General features: G+C 39.0%; 1 protein-coding gene across 1 annotated transcript in view; it reads right to left on the bottom strand.

Moving 5' to 3' along the window:
* The window catches only part of zc3h3 (zinc finger CCCH-type containing 3), a 75,613-nt gene that overhangs the window by 40,394 nt on the left and 16,106 nt on the right, over nucleotides 1–19,113 (bottom strand). The window contains exon 4 of the mRNA XM_084426896.1: nucleotides 1,138–1,261. Coding sequence (XP_084283022.1) covers nucleotides 1,138–1,261 — 124 coding nt within the window. The remainder of the gene's footprint in view (nucleotides 1–1,137; nucleotides 1,262–19,113) is intronic.

The following is a 19,113-nucleotide window of genomic DNA, read 5'->3' on the forward strand; positions in this document are numbered from 1 at the left end:
ACGCATGAGTGCTTCATTTACACCCTTAAGTGAATAGGATTTCTCAGTGGCCTCCTATCAGACAAAAGCTAATGCCATACAGACACAGCAGTGACCCATCTTCCTTCTCTGTCTTTCTATAAAGCATTCACAATCTAGAAGCTTTCCAAGCTGTCTTAATTTTGCTTTAAAGTCTCGTACTCAGATTCTCTATATACTTCAGTCATGTCGGACCCTTTTCACAATGGCAACGTTAATGCAAGGTTTTCTAATACTGTTAGTTAAATCAGTTTTCATTATGAAAAAGAGTAACAAACGCATTCTGTAATTAAATTGACTCCCTCAAATTTTCAGGACTCACAACCAAGTTTTGAAAGAGAGTCTGGTAAACCTGTGCTGTGTGAACGAAACCTGTGCTGTGAGAACTAGTCACCTCATATAGTGCAGCAGCAAGACAAAGAAAGTTTGCCATTTGAATCAGAACCTGTTCTTCTTCCATGACCACCACTGTATCAACATGTCTAAGGCATGTATGCAAACTGTTATGCCACAGCTCTGACAGGAAAAGCTTTTCATATAACTTCTGTTCACACAGAACAGGTTTCTGCATTCCATTGCTTTTCTATGTAAAAATGTGTTAGACAGACCTCTTTGATCGCTGCGGTCGTTTCTCGTTCTAAACATGTTATACGTATATAAAAAAAATATTTCAAGGCACCATTGGCCATTAAAAGCCTGTCTCAGTGACTACCCACATGTACACATGAGCATCCCGTATTACATCTTTATGGTGTAATATTATGGTTCCAGTAATAGATTACCATGACGAGCGGCACCTTCTCTCTGTCATTATCAGCGGTGATGAGGCAGTTAGTTATGGTTCTGTGTGGCGTTATTAAGGGCCAGGCGGTTATTTAATCTTTTATTAGGCACTGAGACACTGATAAAAACATTGAATGTCAACAGAGAGGTTTTAATCAGTCTGGTAATTGGTTGTGCCGGACTGAGATTGCGAGTGGGATGCACGCACAAGTGCAAATGCAAAATTTATGATGGGATACAGTCCTTGAAATGAGCCTTGTTGAGGAGGAGACAAACAGGAAGTGGATCAAGTGCTGATCATTTCCACCTCCACCAGAAAAGCACCCAATCACTTACCTGGTAGAATGTACTCTCTTGAGCCTGAAGGATTGGATTGTATGCGCTCTGCGTGTGTCGATCTTGTAGCGTGTTTTGATGACCCGATGTGATGCCGGGCTTCGCACTGACGAAGAGGTGGGGCCTGCAAAGGAACAGACAAATCATGGAAGGGAATTAATGGTTGACATGTCACTTCGCTGATCAATAATGCTTAATCACCTAATGATGCTCGCATAAGCTATAACTGAGTCATTAGTTAGTCAGCCTGTGGTTTGCACAAACTCCAGTTAGAGATGGATACTTTTTATATTTTACACACACACACACACACACACACATTATCATCAGATGCTTTAACACCTACATGTAGTATAAACATGTTTGGTATCTGGATAACTTGTATCACTTTTATCATGAAAATACAATTAAGTGCAAGACGTGCAGCGCCAATCTGCCATTTACATAACATCATAATGAGAACACTATTGTAATTGAATGTTGCAAATTATTTGTGCTTTAGTTGCCCGTGTTTCAGCGTTGTTGTTACGGGAAGAGCGCATCCTCAACGTGCGTTCAGAACATGCCCAGTTCACGTGCGCATTCATGTCCTTTTGTGCATATGTGAGTTTTAATATTACTTTTATGTTGTATATGATTCATCTCATATTAGGATGCGTTTGGTTGACTTTATTAACCCGCTAGCAAAGCGCTTCAGTTTACTGGTGTTCATTCACTCAGTTTCAGCTCAAATGTAATGCCCGACATTATTGACTAAGATTGGGTTATTTGGTTATTTGTGCAGATACAAGTTGTAATATTACTTTTAAACAACACAACACTACAAAAGCAAATAGACCCCACTATAATCAGTAATGCTGTCCAACACTTGACAAGACACGGAAATCACAGACACTAAACTGATGCCCCGTTTACACAACTTCTGACATCGACATTCGCTTTGTTGCGTCTAGGGGGGCCCAGCAGAAAAAGTTTGGGAACCACTGGGTTAAGTGTCACCAAATGTGATTTGGTCACTGAAATTTCATGATAATACTAGGTGTAAAGGGAGCCATTAATATACATAAAAATACGGCACTGAACACAGAGGCGCAGAGGGTGTCATCTAAACTGGCTCTGTGAGGTCTGAGTCTTCCTACTCTACGGGACACACACATTTAGACATACACCCACAGGCGCACACAAACTCTTCCTCTGGCAGGTGCGCTCCTTAATAAGCCGCACATGGAAAAATGACTGAATAACAAAGGCTGAATTTTTATCAGCCTAATAAATCATATCCGTCTCTCCACCCCAACCCTTTCTTTCTCCCTCCCTCTAAGTCTTATTCCTTATATCATTTCACAGATCCATCAGAGAGGCGGAGGAAAGGATGTGCGGGAGAGAATAAGTGTGGCTTTTATTTATTTATTTCTGTATTCATTTATCCATCATGTTGCTTTATGAGTGGCTGGGTTGAAGTGACATGCATGTATGGGGGCTGAGTAAAAGATGGACTCGGCATGGCAGCTTTCCCTCTTTGCCGCTGTACACAAGAGGTAAAAACACCAAAGATTTATTCCCAGCAGCTACAATTTAGCATGTTAGACAAGCCAACAGGAGAATGGAATTACTTAAAGATCTTAAGAAAATCAGAGCGGGTTAGTGGAGGAAAAAGACAAAGCAGAAAGGCTTTGGCTGAAACTTTAATTTAATCATTTACAACTGCTTACAAAAAGGTTGTATTTGTTAACAGATGGTATTTACTTTAAAACTAATTATAGGGAATGCAGATTTAGCAAGAGTTAAAATAAACATAAATTCTCAGTTGTGCTCCTTTAATGGGTCTCAGAATAAGAACACTTGAAATGAAAGAAGAAATGAAGTAATGAAGGAAGAAAGGAAGGAATGATAGAGGAAAGGCATGAAGGAAGAAAGAAAGGAGAATACAAAAAGGGATGGAAGGAAGAAAACTAATGTGGAAGGAAGGAAGGAAGGAAGGAAGGAAGGAAGGAAGGAAGGAAGGAAGGAAGGAAGGAAGGAAGGAAGGAAGGAAGGAAGGAAGGAAGGAAGGAAGGAAGGAAGGAAGGAAGGAAGGAAGGAAGGAAGGAAGGAAGGAAGGAAGGAAGGAAGGAAGGAAGGAAGGAAGGAAGGAAGGAAGGAAGGAAGGAAGGAAGGAAGAAGGGATAGGAAAGGAGGAATGTTAAAAGAAAGGATTGATTGATTGATTGAATGATTGAATGAATGAATGAATGAATGAATGAATGAATGAACCAACGGGAATTGAAGGAAGGCAGGAAAAAATGAAAAGAAAGATAGGCTGGAAGAAATGAAGGTAAGGAACAATGGGCAGGAAAAAAGACAATATGAATAAGGAAAAGCAAATACAAATGTATTGTTTTTGATAATATTCCTTTACCTGGTTATTTGAACAGTTACTCTTCCTCTGGTCTTTATAATGGCCATTCCATAATGTTACAATAGAAACTCACATTTCCTGTACCAATAGAAAACCTTCTTCCCCCCTATTTTTCCCTGTCTTCTACTCCAGGGTGCCCCTCTCCATTTATCACCGAACCCATACACACACACACATATACACACACACACACACACACACACACACACACACACTTCCATATCAGCCGGGAAATTCATCTTCGACAAACATTTACCAATGATCAAATCTCTGCACAATATGGCCTAAAAATAGAGCACAGCAGAGGGATGTGTCCGACAGTACAACTGTGTGTAATATGGAGGACCATTTATGAGTGTTTATGTGCGCTTTATGTGAAGGAGTGTTTGAGTTGTGGAGTATATGACCAGACTGCATAAGTGAGGGAGCAAACACACGTGTGGGCCTCTGTCAAGGGGTTGTGTATGTGAGGCTGCGAGATTAGTTGTCTGGCTCAAAGTCACTTTTTCACACACCTCTCATCTGTACCACCGATGTCGGACCTGCCTGTGTCCCGGCGGATGACAAATACGGCTTGTCAGAGAGCTTGTGTCTTACACAGCCAGCCGTATACTACGCACTTCACTGTATTGTTCCACCTTACCTATTGTTTAATGATAGCGCCGCAGAATTGATGCCGCCCATGTCTTGGAGAGCATGTGTGCGGCCGGTTTAGTCTAGAATTGTACGCTAGGTACCAAAGCTGAGGCTATGGTCCCTGTCAGGACACTTTATTGATGTGTGTACTCGCAAGTGTGTGTATATGTGTGTGGTAAAGGCCTGTCAGTGGCCTATTAGAGGGAAGATTGAGACTCCACTCGGCACAGACTCACTCAACCAACACAACCTGCTGGGCTTTACAATCAGGCCTGGGGACTCATCCATCGCCTGCTGACACACCGGCCCCGCACCCGCGGCTCCTCAGACGGCCGATTATTTACTCAACTCACTTCGGCTTCAGCGCTGCGAGCTCACACCTTTATCTATCCCTCTCTGTCACATGCACAGACTCATTTTTCTGACAGGTTCCCATGTTATTTTTCTGTCTACTCTCTGGACTTTATGTTGGGCTGCTTGGGATAACTGAGTGGTGATGTTAACGTTAACAGGAAACTATATATATATATATGTATATATATATATATATATATATATATATATATAGGAAAAGCACATCTGCATACAGCCAATTAGGTATACAGCCAAGGTGGCCGTCTAGTTCAGTTTTCCCAGATGTGGGAAGGGATGGAATGCAAAGTAAGGTAGGTATATTGGTAAGAAGGAAGGAAATGATGGAAGACATTTGGATAGGTTTAAGGGGGGGAAATGAGGAAATAAATGAAGGAAGAACAGGAAAGGAGTGAATTAAGAAAGATAAAGATAAGGAAATTAAGGTAGGTAGGTAGGTAGATAAGTATCTGGGAAGGAAAGAAGGATTTATGGTAGGAAATAAAAGTAGTATGGAACAAAAGAGAAAGGGACAGTCAAAGTTGTTCTTCGGTTGACCCGAGTTCGAGTCCTGTCTTGTGGTCCTTTTCAATCCTGTCCCAATCTCTCTTTCCCACAATCAACTCTATCTCTCTCTCTCTCCAAATAAAGATTGAAACAGCAAAAATATATGTTTAAAAAAAAAAGTTGGAAAGGCAGAAAGACTGGAAGAAAAGGAAATACAGACTTTCAAGCTGCACTACTTGTCCTAACATGTTCTATGGAACTGAAATGGAGATACACATAGTGTGACAACTGCTATAGTATTTATTTCACACTTCTGGAATGTTCCCTCTACTCCTCATCAAATGTTATGACAGGGCAGCAGTGACACCCTGCATCCTCTTAGGGATTATCAAGATGTGTCATCTCATGTTCTCTGATCCCGTCTCCAAATTTGACAACTAATTCCGTTTAACAGCAGTCCGATTCTTTACCGTTCCATCTCTGTCACATCATTAATCTCATTATTGACAGCGCGAGATACCCCTCCTGCTTCTGCAGCAATCCCCCAGGGTCTCATCCTCTGATTCCCAGTGGGATGGCACAGCTGCCATTAAATGCTTCTCTGGTAAACCAGCAACACTTAACACTGCTATCAAACTAGTGTTAAGGCAGTGCAGAATCTTGTGGGACAAAACAAGTGTAGCCAAAGTGGAGTGTGGCATAGCTACGGAATGCTCTTGCCAGGGACTGGATCAAAGGGAATTGGGAGTTGTTGATTACTGCATGTAAGGATGATTTAGGGGTGGGAATTGTTGTTTGTGTAGTTAGATTGTCTTAGCTTGTTTTTTTGTTTGTTTGTTTTTTCCATAGGCTAGTATTAGTTTTTTGTGATACTGAACTTGGTGACAAGAATTAAGAAATTTCAATGGTATCAAATGTTGATGATATAAAAACCTTTTAAAAGCAAAATTCACTATATTGTGATATGTATTGTTATCGTGAATTAAAATTACTCATTTCATGATATAAGATTATGATGGGTCATAATGCCCCTAAGTCTGATTGTACTCTGCATGCCTATCTTTTTCTTCCAAGCAATTTCGTCAATGATTCTAAGTGTCTGTGTTATGGGACAGCTGTTTAACAGGCATTGCTGAAACCATATGTGAAGGCAGTGCCATTGTATCATATTTGGCAACTAAAATAAGGCCAAATGGAGAGAAGGGGATGAAGTTGAACTCCCCATTTCAAGGTCCTGGAAAGAAAAATAATGAGTTAATAATATAATTAAGTTGAAAGCGGCCATTTGTAATTTGATTGTGCAAGGCTTCCAGTATTACTTCCATATTTTCAATTAACAATCATTTGTAGCACAAGTAGTTACTGCACTTTGTCATTCTTATAGTTTTTAACCTGTAACGTCTAACGAATCTGAAGTCTCAGCTTCACTGAAAACAGCTTATTTCCATGCTTGCAAAATAAGGTGGAAACCTCACTTGTCTGCGTTCTGCTCAGGTTCACGAACAGTCTGCATGACATAATTGCTTCATCAGCACAGGCCTGATTTCCACGCACTGTGGGTCTGATTCACTAACCATGGGTACACACAAATTTGTGTGGAAATCTGTGTTCAAATGTTTTCACAAACAAATCATGAATAAAAAATGTAGTAATGACTGAAACCACATATACGTAAAAAAACACTTACTCTGGGTGGCCTCATAAATGTGCCAATATTAAATTTTATTGACATATATTTTAGCATAAACTGTAAAAGAGTTTTTGCTGCAAATTCCTCTGGATAAAAAAATAAAATAAAAAAAATGCATGTGTAGCTACAGCTGGCTAATTAGAGGTTTGTAATCTGGGTCTGTATAAAAGGTGTTTATTGTGTTTGAAACTGTTTTGAGGATGGCACACTTGGCATTGCTTGAGGATCTTGATGCACATGCTCTCAGACGAGAGTGCATCTTTAGAGTATGTCATATATTGCTGAGAGTAATGAAAGACTGTAAAAAGGAAAGGCTCTGTGGAAAGCCCTATTATGGAGATGGTTTGGGTGTGTTTTATGCAAATGACTAACCTCTGTACACACAGTCGCTCATTTCAAATGGTCCAAATTCATTAATATTAGAACGAGAATAAGAACAAACTCATGTGTGTATGCAAACATTTCCGTGAGGAGTTCTTCTGTGCAGCCTTGTTTGCTTGCATACCAGATTTAGGGACACTCCCAGACATAATGGGAATCTGGCTGCATTAGAGTTGTATTTCTATGAATACCAATAATCCATACAATTATTAGTGAATGAGACCCACTGTCTGCATGCAACCCAATTTGTGTCTGCACGGACTTGAGCACAAACAGTGCATAGGCAAGTGATTTGAGTACTCAAAAACAAAGGTCTACTAGGTAGTTTTTACACGCCGAACGCATCCATCTGTGCTGACTGTAAATGGAGTGTACTTGGGCACTCAACTGTGCACTAGACAGAGAGAAAGAGAGAAAACTAAGTCTACCCAGGTCTTTACAGTTGTTTTAATTAATAGGAAAACATGCTGTGAGAAGTGACCTTAGGTGCGGTAAATTGGCAGATTCCCATTATGTCTAAGAGTGTCCCTAAATCTGTAAGCAAACAAGACTGCGCAATATGGTGACATTTGCTCTCTTAGGACGGGTGTGAGGAATTAGAGAAAGAGTCTGTGTACGACTGGAGGGAGGCCACTGCACCCCAACCCAAAATACCAAGATGCCTCTTTTCAATCCTGGCACAAACTACAGAGCTCATCTGAATGTATATGTACTGTATGTGGCTCTTAGGTAAAGAGTGCCAACAAAGATCTTTGCCCACCTCTGAGAGCTGTTGTTCAGCCAAGTGTTTATCCATGTGTAATGGATGGAATGTGACTTTGGGAAGTTTGAAAGTACAGAAATATAAAAAGAGCCCTCTGAGGCTCAGAGGATCCTCTAATGCAGAAAGTGAGATGGGCAGCAAGACTGTTGATGTACCTTGGAGAGAGAATACAAGAAGAACCTCCTTACCATGTACCGTGGACCAGTGGACGGCTCCATGGTGCCATACCAGTCAAAATCAGGAGAGGCTCAAGTGTCACCCACAAGGCCAGACCTCATCAGTCATTGGTGTGATGCTATCGTCACGGAAACCAACACCACATTAACACACATAAATACTCACCCTGCTTCCACATCAACTGAGGACTTGACCCAAGATGGCTGGGACTAATAAGAGCAACACGATCTGCACTGAGCATCCCTGACTGCTTATAAAGCCAGAAATGGACAGTTGACAGTTATAATTCACACGCCTGTTGTAATTTTACTGTGCATTAACATTTAAGTTACTTTTGGACTCTGCTAGAAGCCTCTCATAGGCCGTCAACACCATAGAGCCCACATCATGGAAATGCTTCCATATTGCTAATGTTTACTCCTTTGGGATTCCAGCATTGCTTTCTCTCTACATTCATGATGCTGTGTGTCACTGCTGGTTAGAGACCAAACAGGAAAAACTTGAATGCGTTATGACACCAGTTTCCTTGTATACTGTACTGTTTTCATCCAGTTGTAGCATTAAAAGGTATGAATAAGAGATGAGAGGAAAGCATTACGACCTTGCCCTTTGCCTGAGAGCACTGCACTCCAATCAAAACAAAACTGTTAAATAAGCCATATGTTTGTAGGGATGCTGTATTCATTTAAAGAGCAATGTACTGTGATGATAATTTCTGATAATCATTTCAGGGACTTTTTGTTTAAGGGTCAATGACAAATAAAAATGTCTATGATAAAGAAGAAAAAAAAAACTTTAAACTAGTTTAAAATGCACTCATACTCTTTGTATTCACGTTGTTTTTTAAAAAGAAAGGTTTACTGTAACTAGGAAGTAAAAAGTAATGACATTGTCCTTTCACCTTGAACACATCAATTTACACAACTTAATCTTTATTATTCTTATAAAGACATTTATCAAGGTAAAAAACGAAAAAAAGAAAGAAACATGTCCTTGACCCATAACCTTATTTACCAAAATCAGATGGAGTCCCATGAGACTCACATTTCAAGGAAGTGCCTCAGGGCTGTTACTAAGGTCAGAAGAAACAAGTGTTTGTCAGTTAAGCCAAAGATTTAAAAAGTAACACCTTTATGGCATGTGTCTATTGCACAGGGGTAATTGTGAAGGTTAAGTGCCCACACATTAAAGCACTTGGGATCTGAAACACTGCCCATCACAGCTGAGAGCTGTATATCTTTTGAGGGATTGAGGCATGTTTATAAAAACATGCAAGCATGAGTGTCTAAAGGAGAGACAAAAATAGGGATAACAAATTTAGAAGACATAAGGTTAGACTACAAATCCACGGGTGTGATTATGCCATGTGCTGACAACAGAACTGCATATATTCACAAAATGGACATTGGTTACATACATGTGTGCATTTATGTTGTGTACACATCCTGTGTGGTGACAGAACGAATAAACTTGACTGATGCATTCTGGGTTTAGAGAGTATATCCACTGAGAGCAGAAGACGCTCTCACAAACTCAAACATACACTTCACCTGTCAGCCACCTGTCCACCACCAAGGGCACCTAAGAGTCTGGACAAAACCCTGGGCGGCATTCTCCTTGCAGGGCATCGTTAATCACTGGGTGCGAATAAGTGTGTTGCTAAAAGGAGTTGGTGTTTGGCTGTCCATGCTCAATCAAGTCTGAGCATTCGACTGACTAAAAAACTTGGGTTCCACTCAATGAGTGAGACATTGAGCGTGACCGAGCAGTCACTAACCCTGCACATGTGAGTGTCGATGGCTCCCTGAGTGACTTATGGAGGTCGTGAAAGTGTCATTGTGGTAAACACTCACCTAGTAGGAGGGGCAGAAGCTTGAGACGGTCTTGTTGAGGGCTCTGTTTCAACTAAGCAGGATCGTAAATTATGGCCATTGGGTGAGACCTGTGATGCAATGATGCCTGTTCTTTTTTGGAGATCGGATTATTATTCACTCTGTGTCACACCAAATTTGACATCAATCACATCAAACATCAGTGGTTCTCAAAATCATTGCACTCGCTGCAACATGCCTTGAGCCACCGCATTTAAATGAAATTGGATAGCTACAACAGGGGAAAAGATTATAACTTACATTTTGGACTGTTCCTCACACAAAGCTAAGATATTGTTTCAGAGTAGGGCTGCAACTAACAATTATTTTGGCAATCGATGAATCTGTCTAGTAATTAATTAATTATTTCTTTGTTTAATCTGACTAAAGAGCCCAATTTAAATGTTTGTCCACTACCTTTCAAACGTTTGGGGTCAGAAAGTTATCTTATGCTCACCAAGGCTGCACTGAACAAAATACAACATCGTGAAATATTATTATAATTTAAAATATTAATTTTTACAAATTAAACTTTTTAATTTGTATTACTTTTTATTTTAATATTATTTTTAATAAAATTTTATTTTAATATTATTTTTAATAAAATTTTATTTTAAATACTATTATTATTTTATTTTTTAAATGTAATTTATTCCTGTGATGGCAAAGCCAAATTTGCAGCAGTCATTATTCCAGTCTTCAGTGTTACTTGATCCAAATTTAATATAAATATATTTTTGTGTGTGTGTGTGTGTGTGTGTGTGTGTGTGTGTGTGTGTGTGTGTGTGTGTGTGTATATGTATGTATATGTATATATATAAATCCTGTCATCCAGCCATCTCCTCCCTTCCTCTTTCATCCTCTTCAAAAAAAAATATTTTGATTTAGGTGGACAGATCAATACAGTACAAAGAATATCAAAAAAATGTAGGATGTTGGAAAATAACAATGTCTTTTCTGTTAACCAAATGCTTTTTAATCTTAACTATTGCTTTAATGAAAATGAACAAGCGCGCCATTATTTGTTGCGTAGTGACGTGCATGTTCAAGTAAGCCAGATATTCACAGATTCTGCGCAATATGCTGTATTTACTATATCATGATGACTCACAAGTTGAGTATTTGCGCTAAATCTGAGCAGATTTGGCTTACACGAACTTCCCCAGCAAAGTGAGTAAACACACCAACTTGTCTAGTGATTTGACAGCGTTACCCGCCACAGTTGATTTTTACCCGCATTTGGCGGGTGTTAATTTCAAACCCTATATATATATATATATATATATATATATATATATATATATATATATATATATAGGATCACAGGGGAAAGGTCAGTGGTGGACTGCCAGGTTTGGTGAGTGCAAAGACCTGTCTTTACACCTGGACCTTTCAGTGTCAAGCAGGTGTTAAGAAGACAGAAAGTACTGGACGTGTTATTGTCCCTCTCGTCTCAAGTCCCTTCACATCTCATCATCAATTCACACTCCTCCTTCCGCTCTAACTGGCATTGATGCCAGCAGCTGCTGTAGCTTTAATTGGTCCCTCTGGGTAAGGCTGGCACGAAGGGGAACAGGCATCTGTTCAGAGTGGGTAGAGAGGAGGGCACCAAACCGCTGGAGCAGCTGCCCTCAATGTCACCAGGACAACAGCAAGGGCATTGAAAAAGGGTAAGCCACTGACCTTCAGTTTATCTGCACAGCTAACCTCAGACGTGTCATTCGGGAGGAGTTACTACCAGATCTAGCACCAGGATACCAACCAGGCATGGGATCTGTGCCAAGCAATGACAAAATCTACAACTTTTTCATTAGGGTGAAGGCAAAAGGAAAGGGAGGGAGCAAAAAAGAGTGACAGTGTCCAGAGGCTTCACCTCAAACTTTGGTCATTAAAATCCACAAACTCGTTAAGTGGAGAATGCCATGAAAGGGGATCCGGGACATGACAAGTGCCCTGGCAGGGCAGGGAGAGGGACAAATCAGTGCAGCTTAAAAATAGGCCAGGTGGTATTCACTAACACTAACCGCAGAGCTGCATTAAGGAACACTATCGTTTAGACCATAAAAATATCTTATTACATATCACACAATCAGTTAACAACTGTCTTTAACACTTTAACTCAATATGCAGCATGCAGCAAAATAATATTTCTATTAGATATCCCCTCCAATACTCATACCTGCACAGTTGTCTGTCTAGTCCTGTTGTAAAAGATGATCATAAATTGTGTTTCTCTCAATGGTTTCTTAAAATCTGCGGGCAGTGTTCCATGTGAAAAGGCCATGACTTGTGCAACATTAGATTGGGTGACGGTTGCATGCCACAGGACTTATAATGAGACAGCCTGCCTGACTATATTTATTAAACCGCTCAAATATAATATTAACTAATGCTGTATTAACCTCTCACACACACAAAACTCAACAACAAAAATATATTGAAAAATGTAAATTAAAAGCTTCATTTGATAAAAAAAATATTTGTATGCATAATAAAGAATGAAAAAAGGAATTGGACAGTGTAACAATATAAAGCACAGCAGTGGTGTGAGGAAAGGAAAACGCAAAACATTTAAATCACTGAAGCCACTAGTGTTTAGGACCGATTCACCACTACACACAATCAATATAACGCCGCCCACTGTCCCTAAAAGCGTGACTCTTCCACATGGGATCTGCTGTCACTTATTAAATATACAGATGGCCCCAAAATTGTGAATAAATCAGTTTGTGTCAGGCAATAATATACCATACTGAACTGATCAATGGTGTACCATTTGCCAGCTTGATAGCAGAACCATGTACACAACACAACATATACAATATACATAGATTTAAGTAGTCTTTTACATTATATTTCTGAAGATTACTGTGATGGTGTCTCAATGCTAATCTAAAAGAAATAATAGAGGTTTCTTCACACAATACACTGTTCTGGCTGACGTTTCTTGTTAAGAATATGACCAGCATTATTGTGCATCTGTTAAAGATTGATATGATTTATAGAAATGAAGTAAATTCATATATAATGAGTGATGTGTGTGAAGTTATTAGCAGTAGCTCACAGACAGTATATTTGCAAAGCCTGACCAGATAAGTGACTATCACTAACCAGGCTGAAACCCAGGTCGCTCTACAGCCATCCTGACAGGAGACAAACTAGCTATTTCCCACAGAGCAACTCACCGGGGACAACAGAAAATGAACTGGCCCTGATCAATACCATCCAGCTCCTCTCTCTCCCTATCTCTGTACTTTGGTGCTGCTCACAGAGGAAACGAACAACAAATGCACACATACTATAACACACAGCATGATGTGCAAAACCACATATAACTGTGTCACACCAGAACACACACACACACACACAAAAAAAGGTTATGGTTTCTTATCATTTAATCCACATATGTTATGGAATTCCTTCTCATAGTAAATTAGACAATCACAACCTGTAAAAGCAACTGGTTTGGTTTCTCTGTGCAATTGGTTTCTACATTAAAAGAAGTTTACCCAAAAATGTCATTATTTACCACAATTTACATACTTATTGTGATGTTCCTCAAAATCTGTATGGCTTTCTTTTTTCTGAAAAAAATAAAAATAAGATATTTTGAAGAATATTCAGGCAGATCTTCACGCTGACCATGGCTGTTTAAATTTTTGTGTTCCATCAAAGAAAAAACTAAAACAAAAAAAAAAACGATGCAGGTTTGGAACAACAAGACAGAATTCTATTTTTTTGGGATGAACTATTCCTTCATTTTAAAGGAACTCATATATATATATATATATATGAGTAAACTTTATTATATGAGAGACACCAATATATTTTAAAAAGTGACAAAGACTATCTTTAGATCACAATCTTTAAATTCACATGTGGTCAGTGTGCTTCATGTCTTCCTCTAATAACCGAGATTCTTTATTTGGATGGTGCATGAGTGTGTGAGATATGCGATTCCTGTCAACGGAGAGGAACGCTCTTAGTGCACAGGTGTGGGAAAGACCCCCGACCATATTCTCAGCCAGACACAGACAAACTATTGTCATTCACACTGCCACTCTGGGACATATTTGTCCCATGTCTCAAGAATCATAGTCAAGAAACGTGTTTGCGAACAATTAATAAGTTACTTCAGAAGACAAATTTACTAAACGGGTACAACAGATGAAGCTTCAATCTTTCAGTATGTACTGACCAAATCATCAACTGGTTTAAATGACCAATGGGCCCTTGTAAAAGAGCTCCCTCTGCAGGTGATGATTAGTAATGATCAAAAAAGATCTTTCACACCTTGATACAAAAGTTCTTTCATACTTGGTAATACTGGATATAATAGAACAACACAATACATAGTGTTTTCGTGTTGAAAGAGAAGTGCCAGCTATAGTATGATGAGTATGAGATTAATCATACTCATAGTATGATGAGTTTGATTCATTTCAAAAGATGAGAAAGGACATAAAAAATAGGAAAATCAACACCTAAAACAAGGCTGAATGTAGTGGGTCATTTAAAGTGCAGCATGGAGACAGTGAGCATAAAAAGAAATGGATAACTAACTAACTCTGGAACACTCAGAGAAATGAAAGAGGATCTGCAATTGTTTTGGCAGATTTCCCTGACCTAGTCTGTGCCGATGTCTGGATGGTGTGCGGCGAACTGATACAGGTGCAGAAATAGCAGCTGGAATCATGTCCTGAGACAGGTGCAATGATTTCACCAGTGGGAATAAAACTAATAGATGAGCTACATTATAGTGGCAAAATCTCTAGCACAGAGTTTGCCTTTAAAAAAAGTGGTAAGGAGATGAAGGCAATGGAATCAGGACATGATATATGTCCGACTCAAACCTCCATCCCATCGACATGAAGACTCCAATTCAAGGCAAAAAAAAATAATTACACAAACACATACTGTAATATGCCCTTCCTGCTAGACTGGACTCAATTACTCTCTCAGTTCAGAGCAAAGCTTACTAATTGAATACGTTAAGCATTAATTATGTAGCTTGAGTGGGAGCCTATAAAACTATACCCAGCAGATCGATACTGCAGGAGTGGAATTAGCAGTTATCTTAAAGTCCTTTAACAACAGTGCAGGCTGACAGACAAACACAAACAATCATCCATAATTAAATGGAGACTCACACAGAAAAAGTGTGCGCGCACACACACAAACAAATTCAAAGGATTTTTAAGTATTTATTTAATTTTTAGTTAATAAGCCGGTTTATTTATATCCTATGCTTAATTATGTGGTTAGTATTTTTGGGTCGTGGCCCTCCAGTTGAGAACCGCATTCGGTTTTAGTGAGGCTCCAGACTGTACTTGTGTACTCATGGTCTTAGAAAATTTTATAGAATAATATGTAGGTATAACATTCATACTTGGTATCTAAAAGAGTAGTTAATTCCTAGTGTATTGATTTTACTTGCACACACTACAGTGTACTTGTACAACTATCTTTGTGACAACTGGTTTGAGTATTAGACTATCAGAGTGAGGACAACGTGAGTAAAGTTAGGACATTTAGGCTCAAGACTTTGGTTTTAGGGATAAGGTTATTACGTTAAGGGTAGGTTTAGGGTAAGGGTTCAGCTTAGGCACTTAGTTGTGATGGGTAGGGTTAGGGTAAGGAGCTAGAGATTGCATTGTGTCAATGAATGTCCTCACAAAAATAGATGTAAAAAAATGTGTGTGTGTGTGTGTGTGTGTGTGTGTGTGTGGGTGTGTGGGTGTGTGGGTGTGTGGGTGTGCAAAACAAAATAAAATAAAATAAAATAAAATAAAATAAAATAGAAACAAAATTCAAGATCTTTAGAAGTCAAAACTGGTTAATCTGACTACAAGCCAGTGTTGACCTGATATTAATTTAGTATTTTGTAATATTTCTATTGTACGTATAAATTAATGGTAATAAATTAGCAAAATAAAACAAAAATGTTTAATTCATTAAAATAATGATTAATAGTATACAATAAACAATTTTATTGCGGTTTTGGTACATCCTTTGATGCCCTACAGAAAATCTGAACCTGAAGCAAAACATGTTAAAAAGCACTGCATAATTACAATTATTACAATTTACAAAACTGATACAGAAGTTTAAAATCAGGAAAAAAAGAAAGCAAAAATAAAAATTTGGATGAATAGAAAGTGAAAGAGAAAGCTGAGGGGGCTTCCATTGACATATCACTCGCTTCCCAGATTTCATCTGTCTATCAGTCTGTGAGCTTTGTGTGTTAAACAAGCTCCCACACATTTCCCAGGATAACGCGCACACACACAGCTTGCGGTTTTAAATTTGGACAACCACCTGTGAGGATGGCTGAGATAGCTTGTTGGTGTAGTCTCTCTCTCTCTCTCTGTCTGTGTGTGTGTGTGTGTGTGTGTGTGTGTGTGTGTGTGTGTGTGTGTGTGTGTGTGTGTGTGTGTGTGTGTGTGTGTGTGTGTGTGTGTGTGTGTGTGTGTGTGTGTGTGTGTGTGTGTGTGTGTGTGTGTGTGTGTGTGTGTGTGTGTGTGTGTGTGCACGCAGGGTTTACGGAGCTTACTTGGATAGGGGATGTTGAGCCATGGAACTTGCATGCCAATCGTGGCCAGGAGTCTCTAAGAGGTCTGAAGGTACTTAACTACTCCCCTGAGAGCAAAATAAAGATTGAGACCAAGTGAGGGGGGGCATAGAAAGGGGATGTGATGGAGCGAAACTTAGGACTGTGCAAAAGAAAACCATCACGAAGAAAAAAAGCGGAATTACAGACAGAAAACGGGTCGGGTCAGACACTAAGAACAGCAGGGATAGAGAAAGGCGAATGAAGGGATGCCTGCATGGTTTGCTGGCTTATTTCTCAAGCCCAGAATAGAGCGTGAGCTCCGATGTCTGGGCCACTGGAAAGTTGAGAGTGATTAGGGTCGGGTTTCCCAGTTCACCCCTCCGTCATGGGCCGTGGGCCAGGTGTAGCGGACTGTGGGTTTGGGAGGTATGTGTGTACTCTAGCCCCTGGATAGCTTTACTGGCAGCTACAGCCAGCCAGTTAATTAGGAGAATTTCATCACTCCGTCATAAAGAAGGAAAGATAGAGGGAGAGGAAGGGATAAAAATATACCATTAGCCTATGGTCACAGAAGTTGATTCAAGCATATGGAGGGCGTTGAGAGTAACACAAGCTCCAGTTGAATTGAACTGCGGTTGTTTTATTGACATCCCCTATTGATTGTTTAGATTTTTCTTTTCCACAAACCATGTAATTCATATGTGCAGTGAAATGAAGCAATTCTAGAAGATTCTTAGAGCCACAGGGTCAAGTTTGTTTATGGTAAACAAGTCAATCACCCTCTTCACACACTGTGGAATGGAAGTACATATAATATTTTGCATTGGGGGAACACAATCCTATGTATATGGACACTACCATTCAAACAATTGGGGTCAGTAAGATTTTTGATTTTCAGATAATGTTTTTGAAAAAAGTCACTTATTTAACAAGGCTGCATTTATTTGATCAAAAATACAGTCAAAACAGTAATACTGTGAAATAGTATTACAATTTGAAATAACTATTTTCTATTTTAATACATTTTAAAATGTAATTTATTCCTGTGATGACAAAGCTGAATTATCATCAGTCACTACTCCAGTCTTCAGTGTCACATGATCCTTCAGAAATCATTCTAAATGTTGATGTGGTGCTCAAGAAACATTTCTTATTATCAGTGTTTGAAAATAGTTAACATTTTCAAGTTCAAAAGAATATAATTTATTTGAAAAATAAATCTTCTCTAACATTTTAAATTGCTTTACATTCACTTTTGACCAATTTAATGCATGTAATGCATCCTTGTTGAATAAAAGTACTAACTTTTTTTAAATAAAAAAATAAAATACTGACCCGAAACTTCTGAACAGTAGTGTGCAACAAAGAATGCAATATAAATGCGTAAAAAAAAGAGAAATCCATTATTAACTACATATTGACTTTATAATTAATATTAACTACATTCACATTTTCAGTTTGGGGGATTGGGAGTCTCGAAATGTCCCATTCAAACAGCAATTTACAGTATAGCGTCTCGAAAACTGTCTGTATGAACGTGTAATGGGAGTCAAGTCCGTATTTTCTTAGTAACCATAGTGACAGTGGCCAAAGTAATATCAATTATGGCGACGTCCATATACGACACTTTTGATACGACAAGAGTCCAAGTTCAGTGATAAAAAATTTATTAACCGGAGTCATGCAAAATCGGGTCCTCCCTCGAAATCGGGTCTCCCCAAACTGTCAGTTAATGATTTTCCTAGGTATATACAAATTATATTAATTTAAAATATGCATAGCTTACTAAATAATGCGTACGAAAACACATTAGTGCATAATAAAACCAATTTAACGTAATTGCTTAACAGTTAATTAATAAACAATAATAATAATAATAATAATAATAATAATAGCCTATTATGTTAAAAATTGAACAATTTTTTTATTTACAACTGAAATATTTGGACATTTAACACTTAATTTAACACGATTACATTAAAGATGATTGAGAATATATCTAAGGTAAGTGCAAATGCGTGTATAAACTAAGCTATCAGGCTAATCGCTTATCTGTATGCTATGCTAGTATAAGCTAATTAATACAGACATAAATGGTCATTATTAAATAGTTAAAACAAAAAGTTAAAAGCAATTTAAACCAATGGGATCGCTTGGGGTCCTAAAGGAGACCCGATTTCAGGGGGGACCCAATTTGTCACTACACCGGGAGTCTTTTCACGCCGCTCGCGCATAGAACATAGCCTGGCTAACGTCAGACCTCGTCTCATTGAGACATGGTCTGGGAACCACATGTTCATTTTCTCGTATTTGAGGCGTGGTTTACGAATGCCCAGAGCCGTTTATTGGACGCTACGAATGTCTATCAAATGCGCCTGTACGTAGCTCATAGCCAATCGTTTCAATTATACCAGGTGACGTATGTAGAGTGACAGAAATTCGACGAGGAAGAAGACAATGGGTCAGAGATTTATGTGTACACGATGGCGTTCAGCGACTAAACTACTTAGAACACTATCTAAGGCTGCATCGAAAGGTAACTTCGCGTCTGCTGCCATGTTGGATCCATAGATATAAACCAACTGCTTCGGTGTGTCGCATAGACGTCGTCATCGTCTTGCTGCTCCCTCCCCGTTCTGTGATTGGTTC

The sequence above is a fragment of the Rutilus rutilus genome (genome assembly GCF_951802725.1).
Source record: "Rutilus rutilus genome assembly, chromosome: 12".
NCBI classification, from domain to species: Eukaryota; Metazoa; Chordata; class Actinopteri; order Cypriniformes; family Leuciscidae; genus Rutilus; species Rutilus rutilus.